General features: G+C 37.2%; 1 protein-coding gene across 2 annotated transcripts in view; it reads right to left on the reverse strand.

Moving 5' to 3' along the window:
• The window catches only part of LOC126175403 (copine-8-like), a 206,673-nt gene extending 195,883 nt beyond the window's left edge, over positions 1–10,790 (reverse strand). For both annotated transcript variants that reach the window (XM_049922195.1, XM_049922196.1), the window contains exon 1: positions 10,574–10,790. In XM_049922195.1, coding sequence (XP_049778152.1) covers positions 10,574–10,775 — 202 coding nt within the window. In that variant the 5' untranslated portion in view covers positions 10,776–10,790. The remainder of the gene's footprint in view (positions 1–10,573) is intronic.
• Between the last annotated feature and the right edge of the window lie 4,821 nt (positions 10,791–15,611).

Below are 15,611 nucleotides of genomic sequence, written 5' to 3' on the forward strand. Positions count from 1 at the left end.
GTGATACACTATTCAAGGATGTGGAAAAGTATATTTAAAAATGTAAACAAGTGTATACATACTACAGCGCACACTTTAAATACATGGCTACTGTAGACAAGCACAGTCAAAAGCAAAAACAGTTAGCAAGACTTGGATACAAATACTTCATTACTGCACTGAATGCATGATACAATCAAGTCTTGCACACAATTCATGTTAGGTAGTGTAGTTAATCATAAGCATATGAACTGGATTTGGTAAGAAATTGGTCAACAGAGTTGAAGAAGCCATCCACTATTAAATCATTTAGGCTCTTTATTAGCAGTAGCTCAACATTTTAAGACTGCTTGCAGACTACAGAAAATGCACGTTCCTGAATGGAGAATGTCTATCTGGGTCAAAATGACAGTCATTTACTATGACTGTTCTTAATCTTTGCAGTGCTTCTGTGTACCGAGCTCGTGGCAAATTTAATTAACGAATAAATATACTGAGAAGAAGCTGTTGGTATACCCAGTTCTTTGAACAAGCTTCTGTAATATGTTCTTGAATTTACACAACATACAATGTGTATTACATATTTGAGGAACTGGGTGACTGACTTGGCTTGATGGGTTATCCCAAGATATAGAATAAAAGTAAGCAAAAGTACACCAGTTTCTTTTTCTCTGTCTGCGTCATCTATGATTAACAGCATTTGCATTACAAAAAGGGGTTCCAGCAATTCTGTTGTATGCTCCTGCCATGTGAATTGACTACAGAATAGAATAGAAACTTTATTGCCACATAACACGTCATATACAATCAGATGATTGGGACATAGGTGACTTGTCAGTTTAAAGCTACTATTTAATTGTAAGTATACAGAATAATTACAGGTATTTTGTAATTTTAAATACCACAAAAGACTTAAAAATAATCATATTGTAAATAAAGTAAAATTAAGAATAAGTAACCCCCCCTCCCCCCCCCCTCCCCCATGAACCATGGACCTTGCCGTTGGTGGGGAGGCTTGCGTGCCTCAACCATACAGATAGCTGTACCGTAGGTACAACCACAACGGAGGGGTATCTGTTGAGAGGCCAGACAAACGTGTGGTTCCTGAAGAGGGGCAGCAGCCTTTTCAGTAGTTGCAGGGGCATCAGTCTGGATGATTGACTGATCTGGCCTTGTAACACTAACCAAAACGGCCTTGCTGTGCTTCTACTACGAACGGCTGAAATCAAGGGGAAACGACAGCCGTAATTTTTCCCGAGGGCATGCTGCTTTACTATATGGTTAAATGATGATGGCGTCCTCTTGGGTAAAATATCCCCATTTGGATCTCCGGGCGGGGACTACTCAAGAGGACGCCGTTATCAGGAGAAAGAAAACCGACGTTCTACGGATTGGAGCGCGGAATGTCAGATCCCTTAATCGGGCAGGTAGGTTAGAAAATTTAAAAAGGGAAATGGATAGGTTAAATTTAGATATAGTGGGAATTAGAGAAGTTCGGTGGCAGGAGGAACAAGACTTCTGGTCAGGTGAATACAGGATTATAAATAAAAATCAAATAGAGGTAATGCAGGAGTAGGAAACTAATAATGAATAAAAAAACAGCAGTGTGGGTAAGCTACTACAAACAGCATAGTGAACGCAATATTGTGGCCAAGATAGATACGAAGCCCACACCTACTACAGTAGTACAAGTTTATATGCCAACTAGCTCTGCAGATGATGAAGAAATTGAAGAAATGTATGATGAGATAAAAGAAATAATTCAGGTAGTGAAGGGAGACAAAAATTTAATAGTCATGGGTGACTGGAATTCGACAGTAGGAAAAGGGAGAGAAGGAAACATAGTAGGTGAATATGGATTTGGGGTAAGAAATGAAAGAGGAAGCCATCTGGTAGAATTTTACACAGAGCATAACTTAATCATAACCAACACTTGGTTCAAGATTCATAAAAGAAGGCTGTATACATGGAAGAATCCTGGAGATACTGAAAGGTATCAGATAGATTATATAATGGTAAGACAGAGATTTAGAAATCAGGTTTTAAATTGTAAGACATTTCCAGGGACAGATGTGGACTCTGACCACAATCTATTGGTTATGAACTGTAGACTAAAACTGAAGAAATTGCAAAAAGGAGGGAATTTAAGGAGATGGGACCTGGATAAACTGAAAGAACCAGAGGTTGTACAGAGTTTCAGGGAGAGCATAAGGGAGCAATTGACAGGAATGGGGGAAAGAAATACAGTAGAAGAAGAATGGGTAACTCTGAGGGATGAAGTAGTGAAGGCAGCAGAGGATCAAGTAGGTAAAAAGACGAGGGCTAGTAGAAACCCTTGGGTAACAGAAGAAATATTGAATTTAATTGATGAAAGGAGGAAATATAAAAATGCAGTAAATGAAGCAGGCAAAAAGGAATACAAATGTTTCAAAAATGAGATAGACAGGAAGTGCAAAATGGCTAAGCAGGCATGGCTAGAGGAAAAATGTAAGGATGTAGAGGCTTATCTCACTAAGGGTAAGATAGATACTGCCTACAGGAAAATTAAAGAGACCTTTGGAGAAAAGAGAGCCACTTGTATGAATATCAAGAACTCAGATGGAAACCCAGTTCTAAGCAAAGAAGGGAAAGCAGAAAGGTGGAAGGAGTATATAAAGGATCTATACAAGGGCGATGTACTTGAGGACAATATTATGGAAATAAAAGAGGATGTAGATGAAGATGAAATGGGAGATACGATACTGTGTGAAGAATTTGACAGAGCACTGAAAGACCCAAGTCAAAACAAGGCCCCGGGAGTAGACAACATTCCATTAGAACTACTGACAGCCTTGGGAGAGCCAGTCCTGACAAAACTCTACCATCTGGTGAGCAAGATGTACGAGACAGGCGAAATACCCTCAGACTTCAAGAAGAATATAATAATTCCAATCCCAAAGAAAGCAGGTGTTGGCAGATGTGAAAATTACTGAACTATCAGTTTAATAAGTCACAGCTGCAAAATATTAATGCGAATTATTTACAGACGACTGGAAAAACTGGTAGAAGCCGACCTCGGGGAAGATCAGTCTGGATTCCGTAGAAATGTTGGAACACGTGAGGAAATACTTACCCTATGACTTATCTTAGGAGAAAGATTAAGGAAAGGCAAACCTATGTTTATAGCATTTGTAGACTTAGAGAAAGCTTTTGACAATGTTGACTGGAATACTCTCTTTCAAATTCTGAAGGTGGCAGGATCAAATACAGGGAGCAAAATACTATTCACAATTTGTACAGAAACCAGATGGCAGTTATAAGAGTCGAGGGGCACGAAAGGGGAAGCAGTGGTTGGGAAGGGAGTGAGACAGGGTTGTAGCCTCTCCCCTATGTTATTCAATCTGTATATTGAGCAAGCAGTAAAGGAAACAAAAGAAAAATTTGGGGTAGGTATTAAAATCCATGGAGAAGAAATAAAAACTTTGCGGTTCGCCGATGACATTGTAATTAGCAAAGGGCTTGGAAGAGCAGTTGAACGGAATGGACAATGTCTTGAAAGGAGGATATAAGATGAACATCAACAAAAGCAAAACAAGGATAATGGAATGTAGTCGAATTAAGTTGGGTGATGCTGAGGGAATTAGATTAGGAAATGAGACACTTAAAGTAGTAAAGGAGTTTTGCTATTTGGGGAGCAAAATAACTGATGATGGTCGAAGTAGAGAGGATATAAAATTTAGACTGGCAATGGCAAGGGAAGCGTTTCTGAAGAAGAGAAATTTGTTAACATCGAGTATAGATTTAAATGTCAGGAAGTAATTTCTGAAAGTATTTGTGCGGAGTGTAGCCATGTATGGAAGTGAAACATGGACAATAAATAGTTTAGACAAGAAGAGAATAGAAGCTTTCGAAATGTGGTGCTACAGAAGAATGTTGAAGATTAGGTGGGTAGTTCACGTACCTAATGAGGAGGTATTGAATAGGATTGGGGAGAAGTTTGTGGCACAACTTGACTAGAAGAAGGGATCAGTTGGTAGGACATGTCCTGAGGCATCAAGGGATCACAAATTTAGCATCGGAGGGCAGCGTGGAGGGTAAGAATCGTAGAGGAAGACCAAGAGATGAATACACTAAGCAGATTCAGAAGGATGTAGGTTGCAGTAGGTACTGGGAGATGAAGGAGCTTGCACAGGATAGAGAAGCATGGAGAGCTGCATCAAACCAGTCTCAGGACTGAAGACCACATCCACAACAACAACAACAACAACAAGAATAAGTATTTACTTAAAGTACTTTTTCAGCATGACAGAATAAAATGTAACATCAGGCACAGTTGTTTGTGACAGTCAGTCATAAATTCTTCTGCACTGCAATAATATTTTCTTGCTAATGTAATTTACATACGTCTGCCTGTGTCTGTATGTGTATATATATATATATATGTGTGTGTGTGTGTGTGTGTGTGTGTGTGTGTGTGTGTGTGTGTGCACACACACACACACACGAGTGTATACCTGTCCCTCTTTCCCCCCTAAGGTAAGTCTTTCCGCTCCCGGGATTGGAATGACTCCTTACCCTCTCCCTTAAAACCCACATCCTTTCGTCTTTCCCTCTCCTTCCCTCTTTCCTGATGAAGCAACCTTGGGCTGTGAAAGCTTGAAATTTGTGTGTTTTTTGTTGTGTCTATCAACATACCAACACTTTCTCATTTGGTAAGTTACAGCATCTTTGTTTTTACACATATTTTCCCCAAGTGGAATATTTTCCTCTATTATAAACTTAATTGTCTCACAGATATAGAGGCCAGGAACAGCCATAATATCAAGGGCCTTGAACAGAGGTCTGCACGACTTGTCTTTCCTGCACCTGCCATGGCTCTAATGGTTTTTTTCTGTAGATTAAAGACTCTCTGTAAGTTTGTTTTTTCTGATCCTCAAAAAAATTATACCATATCTAATCACAGATACAAAATATGCATGATATACAACTTTTTTGACTGGTGTTTCTATTATACTGCTTATAACATTCATTGCAAATATTAGACTATTTAGACGGTGACACATGGCATCTATGTGGTCTGTCCATGACAAATTCTTGTTCAGCATTACACCTAGAAATTTGGTACAGTTTGTGGTGGCAAAATGATTGTCCTCATATGGTATTTCTAGTATATCCTGTACAGCTTGTTTCGTGGTAAAGTGAATGATTTGAGTCTTTGTTAGATTTAATTTCAGATCACTATTTCTCACCCAGGCTTCAATTTCAGCCAAATACTGCTGAAGATGATTAACTAAATGTTCACTTTTCTTGTAACAGACTATTGCTGTAGAGACATCCACATAGAGAATAGTGTCTGAATTTATGTTAGCCAGCAAGTCATTTATATAATACAAGAACAATATTGGCCCAAGGATAGATCCTTGTGGCACACCTTGTTCTATCTTTTTCCAACTTGAGAAGAATCTCTTACGAGTTTCTTCTATTACTGTTCTTTGTTTCCTGATTAATAGGTAAAATGACATCCATCTCAGTGAATTTTCACTAAAACCATATGCTTGTAGCCTGTGAAGTAGTAGTTTGTGATCTACTGTGTCAAAGGCTTTACTTAGCTCATAAAATATGCCTGATACATTCATATTTTTATCCAGACTAGTAATAATTTTTGTAATAAGTTCATTAATGGCTTTCACAGTGCAGTGTCCTCTTTGGAAACCATGCTCACTGTTCTGGATAATATTATGCAGATTACTATAGTTAACTATCTGGTTACATGCAGCTCTTTCAAATATTTTGGAAAATATTGATAACAATGAGACAAGTTGATAATTACTCACTTCATCGTGTCTGCCTTTTTTGTAAATGGGTTGTATTTCAGTATACTTCAGTCTATCAGGAAAACATCCTCCCTCGAAAGACTTATTCATTATAAGGGACAGAGGATGTGCAATACTGTGAGTGACTGCCTTTATTATTTTAGTAGGAATTTCATCCCAGCCTACAGAATTTAAATTCTTCAAGGGCTTTATGGTATCAGCTACTTCAGAATAGGATATATGGGTGAATTAATATTTAGTGGGGTTACATAAACTGGAAACAGGGTACATGTTTGGCAGTGAAAGTACATCATCAGTTTTACATGAATTTATGAAGTGGCTGTAAAATGCTTCACAGATTTGTGTAGTGTCCCAAACAGTCTCACCTTCAACCATCAGTTCAAGTTTCCATTGTCTGCTTTCTTTCGATACCTATTTCATTCTTTACAATAGTCCATATTGCTTTACACTTATTTTTAGCTTTTGAAATGTAATTATTGTTTGAAAATTTTTTGGATTGTCTGACAACTTTATCAAAGACTTTCTTATATTGCCTTAACATAATTTAAGAATTCAGTGTCTCTATTGACTTTCACCTCCATATGAAGTTCTGTTTTCCTCATGCTTGAAATCCAAATACCCCTCGTTATTCACGAATCCTCCTTTCGGTGTGTCAGTTTTTGTAGTTATAAAAGGAAAACATTCATTGAACACCATCAAGAAGAGCTCTAGGAAGTTATTGAAATTTTCATTTACTAAGGACTCAGCAGTAAATGGTAATGAGATGAGGCTGATTTTATAGACAAATATTTCTATATTTTCTTGTCTAAAATTTCTGATATTCTTATTTGTGTGCTTTGGGCTAACACAAGGTAATGACACTAATAGAGCACTGTGGTCTGAGATCTCTAAGCTTACTATACATTTTTCTGTTACTCTGTAGTTTAAGTTACTAGCAATGTTATCAGGATGCCGACGAAGCAGTTATTCTTGTCATTTCTACAAAATTTAGAATAAAACCATGTGTGGACATCAGCTCTTTCATATTAAGGGCAAATTTGTCATTTTTTTCTCACATCTATACTAAAATCAGTACAAACAACAATTTTTTACATAACTTTTCAGTTTTGAGTGGGTGGAGTAAATTTTCAAGTTTGACCAGAAAAGTGCACGAGATTGAGTAACCAGGGGTACAATACATGCTGAATATCAGCAGGTTATAGTCCTTAAGTTCTATGCAGCAACTCTCAAATATGCATTCTTCATTTAAAATATTGAAAGTTTGCTTAATTTGGTATTTTACTGATGAATGAACCAGAATACATGAACCTTACCAATTGTCTCTACAGAAGCTAGCTGCTACTTCATAACCTGTAAGTTTGTTCAATAAATTTATTTTTTCATCTCTAAGCCAATGTTCACTTAAGCAAATAACCTTTACATACCATTTTGTTCTGTATAGAAATATTTCTAAGTCATGAAGCTTACTGACCAGATTACTTGATAAACCTCCAATATTCAAATGCACAACAAGATTATTATTTGCTATTCTAGATGTGATGTCATCAAAATTAACTGCTCTAAACTGGTCAGACACAAGTTTTTGTAATTACTTATCTTAATGCTTTTTCCTCCCAGTTTCTACTAAAAAATCCTTAAGATGGCATGGTGGTGAAATTTTTCTCTTGTTATGAGTGGCACCTATTGATTCTTCTACTGTCGTTTCTTCTGTTGATATTGTTGGTTCTTCTGTTGTTGCTTCTTCATGTGATGATGATAGCCCTGATTCTGGCAATGTTGATGCTGCCACCACTTGTGATAGTGGTTCTGTTGTTGTCTCTGATGATGGTGGTTCTGCTGGTGATTAAGATGATGCTGCTGCATCTGCAGTTCCTGCCACAACTGATGAGGATTGTATTGCTTCAGACGATGCTGGTTTTTCTGCCGTTGGTGAGGGCTGTGCTGTATCAGCTGATGGCGGTGGATTTGTTTGTGATATTGATAGTTGTTTTCTGTTGCTGTGGTTTTTGATGGTTTCACTGCGGTAGTTGGTGGTGGTTGTTGTACTATTATTTGTGGCTGGCATGTTAATCTTGGTTCTACTGTTGCCATCAATGTCTCCATAATTTTAGAGCTGAGAAGTCTCTTTCCCTTTCTGTTTAAGTGCATACAATGTCTTGTAAAACTGTATCTCTGTAGGTAGTTAATAGGTAGAAATTGAGTGTTTTCATACATTTTGCATATGTTCTCGAACTGTTTGGTGGATTTCATGATTTCTTTATTTACACACAAATTGTTTATGAGGTTGTGTTGTGTCTATGCGGAATACCAATGATGATCATTGGATTATTGTTTGACTGGCATCCAGTATTTCTTTTAAGTTTTCAACAGCACTCGATAATTTATTTTGGCAAACATATCACATTCTAATTCCAATAATTTAACATGTTCAACCTCTTCTATCTGCAAGCCTTCATATATTATATATCTACTGTGTGGAAACCTTTTGCAGGTTCTAAACTACATAAAGTGAGTCTTTTTTCCAATGTTTAATGACAGTCAATAGGCTACACACCATTTATTAACAGCTCTTTCTTAAAAATTGCATTTGATTAACTATTTACTACAATGTCTCTATCATGAGAAAAAAAAAGAACTTCTCAATATGATATATTAAAAGATCATTTACAGATGAAAGAAGAAGTAAGAGTAGTATGATGGAAGGTACTTTGTGAGTCATTACATTCAGTTTAATAAAAGGCTCCTTCCTTCTTGACACCCTTTATTTCCTGTTACATTATACTTCTGTAACTCCATTACAATATTTTATTTCTGGAGATTGCTCTTGAACTAATGCTACCTGCCTCACTACTAATTTTGAATAAGACCAGCATTTAAGATTTTTGGTGGCTACTCCTCTCCGTTATTCTAATGCTGATGTTTGATCTCATCTTCCTTACTGTGTCTCTCTATTGACTCTTTATTTCTGTAGCTTTCTTGTACAACTTCACACACAGTTTCCAGTCTTGGCTTTTCCTCTAGGGAACACAATTTACTACACTTATTTATTTATCTCTTGTTCCGGTGATCCATGTTGTGACACTATCACAGGATATGGAACGTATCAATTGTACAAGCTTTTGGCCAGAATTTACGGTAATACATAAAACAAAACAAAAACAGTAACTTAGTCCCACTACAAAAAAAATATGTGCTTTCGTCCAAGATGTTGACGTCAAAACACAATACCACTAATTTCATTTGTACCTCAAGGGCACAGTTCAAATGGCTCTAAGCACTATGGGACTTAACATCTGAGATAGGGGCACAGTTCAAACAGATTGTATCTACTGCACAACTCACAAACCAAGTGGGTTTCACTTTTATTTAAAAACAGTCTGTATGTATGAAGCATTCACTATATTATCACATAATCTTTGTGGAACACTTTTTATTTATTACTTTTTTAAATCATATTCTGGGAAGCAAAACAAGTAAAATCTCTGCTGAAAAGAATTGAGAGTGGCGTACCATGCATCTCTGAGCTATAATCAGCAACAAATGCATGGGTTAATATTTATTAAAACTACTCTTGTTTCAGAACTATTACAAGTAGATGTATACAAGGAAAATAGTTTTTACTCTATGTGTCACTCTAACTGGTACAGTGGGATGTCATATCTGCCAAGCACCTCACAGTGGTTTGCACAGTATAGATGTCGATATGAACCACAAACTCGAAATTATTTAGAAAACCAACTTTATCAGTATAAGACAAATTATCATGTGTGGCTAATTCAAATTGATGAGCATATTCTAGATGTAGTGAACCTTTCTTATGTCTTTCAAGTGTTAGTTTTCAGTTAAATAAGAGTGAAATGACTCATTAACAATAATTTATTTGAAAACTACGATATGAATAAGAATGCTATCAGTTTGAAAAAGTAATCTAACATAATCAAGGAGAAACATAAAATTATTTTCTAACAACCAAGTAGTAGTAATTTCACATCAACACAGAAAGACACTGAACCTCTTATTAAAAAAAAAGAGTAATAAGTGTTGTCTACGTTTCTCATACAATTTTATCTGCTGTAGCTGATTTGTCTCATATTTTATAGTTTGCTGTTGGTGGCAGAAATTAATCACTAATTAATATTCGGGTATAAAAATTGTACACATGCAGGGTGCATTATTCGTTAACCAACACTGCAGACTCATTTTGTAACATAAATGCTAGCCAATTTCTCGCAGCACTCTGCAGATTAATTATTATGAGTGAAAATTGTAACTGTAACAATTGCATTACATTGCCGTAAACTTACAATGAAACGGTTACTGGAATAGAAAGAGAGCTAAATATTTTTTAAGTTTATTTTCAGGATCGAAAACGAAAAGCTGAAATTCTTTGAGACAAAAAGCATAATTTTGGAACATCATTTAAATAAAGAGTGTTTTCTGAGCAAATACTTCTGTTCCTAAGAAACGTGACAGACTTTTGACATTTTTATTCCCAACTATCACAAATGCATATATATCTGGAGCACGATAAAAAATGTAAAGGGAGATTCTTAAAATTTACTTCACAAATAATGCAGCACAGTAAATGGATACAGGAGAACGATTTCTCTAGATTTACCGAAGCAATAAAAAAATATCTGATAAGCCTGCGCGGAACGTACTTAACAATTGCGTTCAAGTTTCGCGGTTTCGTTCTGAATGTCAATCTGCGTAAGTTCTTAACAAAGAACAGTGCGAGTTAATAATCTCTCTCGCATCACAGAAGGCTTTGTCGCACATACCTTTGGCAAGATTGGTGTAAAACACAATACGCACACACAACACAAACGTCAACACTCCGTGGCAATATTGCCCTACGCTTCTTCCTGATGAATCAAAACACATGTTCTCAGAATGTGTCGCACACGCCCACTTCAGTGTAGCCAATACCCAAGCAACAAGTTCTTGCGTGTTTATCCTATGCATGTACAATACTCGTTCCATACACCTTCCCGTGACACGAGGGGCACTGCGATAATTAACATAAATGTTTGAGCGACAGAACCAACATAAGGCAGGACCAGGCAACAATACATAAGCGCACAACACGCACAGATAAAACACAGATATAAATGCAATTCTTCACCAGCTTCTCATGTAAATACATTTTCATTTCATTTCATTTTCATTTTATTATTTTCCTGTAAATCATTTACATGATGTAGGAATTGTCACAACAAAGTTATCATACTAGTACAAGTACTACAGACTCCTCCGATCACGTGTTTTTGTAAGAACTACAAGAAGTCTTATTAAATTGTAAAATTAAATGTATTAATCATTACCGTTCTTATAACTAACGTTGCATGAATCATTGGTCGCTATAGTTTCGTTTGCGAACTCTCCTGTCACATTTGTACCCTCTTTTAGTACGACTGTGCCTATTTTATTCATTTATTTTGAGCCATCTGTATCTAATTAGGAGGTTATTCACTTAGATGAACAGCGTTGTCGAAAAGCGAGTACAATAATGTACTCTGGTCGATCTGCTGAAAACACTTCTCGAACCCCAATCTCCATGATCTAACGTTCTAACCACTGATAAGAATTACTCACCATTTGACAATTTACATTGTATGAATTTAGTCTCTTGGATGTGGAAAACGTCAAAAGCATACATTTAATTTAAGTGCAATACAGCGAAATGAATTTATATTCGGCATATTGTATTAGAGTGTTAATTTTGATTGTAAGACATCCTAATATTTTATATTTCAGAATATATACGTAGTTGTTCTTACGTGGAAGAGAATGAGTTGTTCAACCTGCAAACAGAACCCACTTTACATCTTCTGACGTCAGAACATGTAAAGTGTGTTCTTTTTGCAGGTAATACAAGTATATTAATAAAAAATTGTACACTCCTCAGGTCGAAAAGACAGCTAATGAAATACTCCAAAACATCGACAGATAGTTCAAGCCAAACGTAGGGGAGAGTGGGGCACATTGAACCATAAAAAAAATTTCTCTGTGTTACTCATCCAATAATTTTATTACAGAATTGTGATTTACAGATGTTACAGTTTAATCATTCAAGTATCAAACGGCCTTATATGATTGCATTGTCATTAATTGTTTTTAGCTGCATGCCTTTGATGAATATTTGGTAAATGGTTCATTGTGCCCCACATGTGGGGCACACTTTAAACAGGTTCCTTGAAAGAACCTATTTAGCATACAAAGTAAGTGTAAATGTACTTTAAACATAATGTTTACATATATTCCACGTGTGAATCATATAATTATATTTGTAGGCACACAATCATGTAACGTATTTTGGAATTACCGAACATCAATGGACTCAAAGCTGATTCCAGATTTGAAATATGATTTTTGTCTCTTTGTCACACCATCAGAATCAGGTCGTGGGAACACATAAAGTATGTTGCTAGCTGGAACAAAAGCTTCATCCCTTACGTGAGGAAAATAAAACTTCCCTCCCATTTTTTCACTTTTTCTCAAAAATGATACCTGATAGTCTCCTGTGTCATCCTTCGGTTTCAAAATCTTCCCCATATAGAAAACCGGTGTTTTGTTTTTCAGTTCAAATTGGGTCAAAAAGAAATCATCTGTTTCTGGTAATTTGTCCAAGTCTTCAAAGTTGTACTCAGATTCGCCAGACACATCCACGTTGGCATCGCTCTCTTCATAATGCGCCTCACTAACATAGTCTTCTGATTCCTGCTCATAAAGCTTCTGGTTGACCTTTTTATTGGGATGTTTTGTGGTTTGCAACAAATCTTTCTCCGCTGTATCAGTTGCAATTAAACTTCGTCCTCTCTTACGTTAATTGTTCTTCTTTCTGTTCTCTACTTTTGGATATCCTAGAATTATTTGAGGAGAAACTCCATTAGGAAAAGCTGTTTGGGTGTTAAGCACTGCAGATGGTCCTGCTTGCTGCTGATCTGACAGGCTGACATCGACTGAGGCTTGTCCTGCAGATTGTGCATCCTTGATATGATGGAGAGAATTAACGTCTGAAGTTGTTCTGTTTACGTCCACGACCCTGTCTGCTATTTCGCTGACCATAAAGTCTTCGTCAGTGAAGGTGTCTTCATCAAATGGAAATATTCCACATTTCTTAAAAGCCGAACATATGTTAGTGGGTGTCATTGATCTGTCATGAACAATTTTGACACATAGAGCTACATCATAAATAGTGAGAGGAGTGCCTTTCCTGTGTAGGAGTTTTGAATTTAATGCTGAGTAATAAGTTCCCTTGAATGAAGAGAACACTCCTACATCTAGAGGTTGCAGTTTGTTTGAGGTATGTGGGGGTATAGTTAGCATAACCACCCCATTGGCTTTTGCTACATCTGTTACATCAATTGACAGATGGCTTTCATGATTGTCTAAAATTAGAAGTGCAAGATTGTCTTTGCTGCTTCTGGATTTGTGGATGAAATGTTTCATGACATCGACAAAAAATTCGCTATTCATCCAGCCAGTCTATGTTGCTAACCCCAGGGTGCCTGTTGGCGCGTTACTTATCATATGTTGTTTAAAATGTACTCCATGAAATATCATTACTGGGGGCAGGAAAGTACCAACTGCACTGATTATGCAACAGGTGGTCACTAAGACACCGCATTCTCCACTAGTAGCTTGAGAAATCTGTTTACTTCCCTTTTGTGCCACTACCTTTGGAAGCCTATATGGTACAGTTGAGGTATTGGTTTCGTCCAAATTGAAAACCCTTGTACCAACAGCGAAAGTAGGGTATCTCTGGTAAAGGTCTTTCAAGTTCTTGAAGAAAATCGAAACAGCATACCAATTAAAGGATGTTGCTCTGCTGGATAATAACAACATACCATACAAAATGGCCACATAGGACGCTGAAACATGGTATTATATCATATCCAAAATTACATAATGCTATACTTGCCAATTCGAGTGCAGAAAAGTCGATTGGAGATCATAGGATCTATGCCCAATGCATGGACGCCAGTCTGTATTAAGAGCCCGCTAGCTTATGGCTCTGAAATTGAACTTACCACGGCGTATACCCAGGAGAACTTTCCCAGCCGGCCGCTGTGATCGAGTGGTTCTAGGCGCTTCAGTCTGGAACCGCGTGACCGCTACAGTTGCAGGTTCGAATCCTGCCTTGGGCATGGATGTGTATGATGTCCTTAGGTTAGTTAGGTTTAAGTAGTTCAAAGTTCTAGGGGACTGATGACCTCAGATGTAAAGTCCCATAGTGCTCAGAGCCATTTGAACCATTTTCGAACGTTCACAAACACGTTTCCACAAGAATTTCTATTATTGGCTAGTTATAAAATGGATGAACTGTCTCTGACCTTCTGTCAGACCGATGCTCCTACCAAACATACGAAACATGGTTGAAAAAAAAAAAAAAAGAAAGGCGAAGGATGAGTTTGGTATCATGGCTTTGTGTTCACACTGCATGACGTTGGCTACTACAACACAACAGCTCGAATGGAAGTCAACACCTCTCGTGCCACGTGCTGCGTACCCCATTATGACAAAAACATTATGCTAACACATGTGAAATTCGGTGCTTGGTTGGACTGATGCTAGCTTGTAATGGCCAAGGTATGGGTTCGATTCCCGCTGGGAGTACCACTTTTTACCAGCCTCTAACGTACCCTCTTCACCTCCAGTAACGCCAAATAAGGAATGGAGCACTGTGCCATGCTTCCAAATCAACATTAAACATGTGCATTCACTAACGACTGGGACAACGGTGGATTAGTTTTGGCTGTCAGAGACGGAAGTCGCTGCTTGCAGAAACTCTGTCTGTAGTAAGTTTCCTTACACCAGTAATGTTATTTTAGTAAATGAACCAGTCATCACGTATGGTCACAGAACTTTCATTTCTTATTTAAAGAGACCTTGAGATTTTGAAAATATTGTTACTGGACTGGGATTCGTGCTTCAATTCCAATTTATCTCTGTATTTAAGATGATATTGTCACCTCATTTCGTTGTTTTCTCACGATGCCAAACTCCTCCAAGTCTTTACAAACAGCGCGATCCTAACTACTAGTGAAAGAGAATTTGATAGTTGACCTCTTTTTTTGTGACTTTAGCAACGATGATATGTGCGAGGTTGGAGTTTCATGCAGCACAGAACTATTCATTGCATTGCCTCTAACCAAACCTGTGCATGTCTCGCTACTGGTGAAGAAACAATAATGTGTCGTGTCTATTCATAGGTATACAACAATAGCAGAAGGCGCTTTGTTCAAACCTCTGGCAGAAAAAATTGTTTGTACTGTCGTTTCAGGTTCCAGTATCACACTATTGGTGAGCACATTTAATATCTGATTGTACTTAGTTAACAATTCATTTGGGTACTGGGTTCTCCTCCCATCCATCACCACAACTTTACTTCATGGCATTTCACATTTGTGCTTTGCACTTGATTACATATGTTTTGTGGTTACTTTTCAGGGGCAATATAAGCTTCATTGGCCTCCAGGTGCAGTGCTAAACATATCTTCATTTATTTCAATGTTGGGACATACAGCCCTGTAAACTGTTACTGGTGAACACTTCGACATTTTATGTCTATTTGTGCCTAGCTGAGTCTCGATCAGACACACAAGCTTCATTTGATTGACAGTGGGTTCAAATTTGGATCATGAACAATAACTCGTCATAACATTTAATGGATGTGATAAGACTTCTAAGTGTCACTTATTGTAATGAAGTTTAATTTACAAGAATTAAGAACTGTCTCAACTCTAATAATATGTCTTCCAATATTTGTTGTATGATGGTATTGGTTTATATCTGGACTGATTGCCATAAAGAGTA

Source organism: Schistocerca cancellata, chromosome 3, assembly GCF_023864275.1.
Source record: "Schistocerca cancellata isolate TAMUIC-IGC-003103 chromosome 3, iqSchCanc2.1, whole genome shotgun sequence".
NCBI classification, from domain to species: Eukaryota; Metazoa; Arthropoda; class Insecta; order Orthoptera; family Acrididae; genus Schistocerca; species Schistocerca cancellata.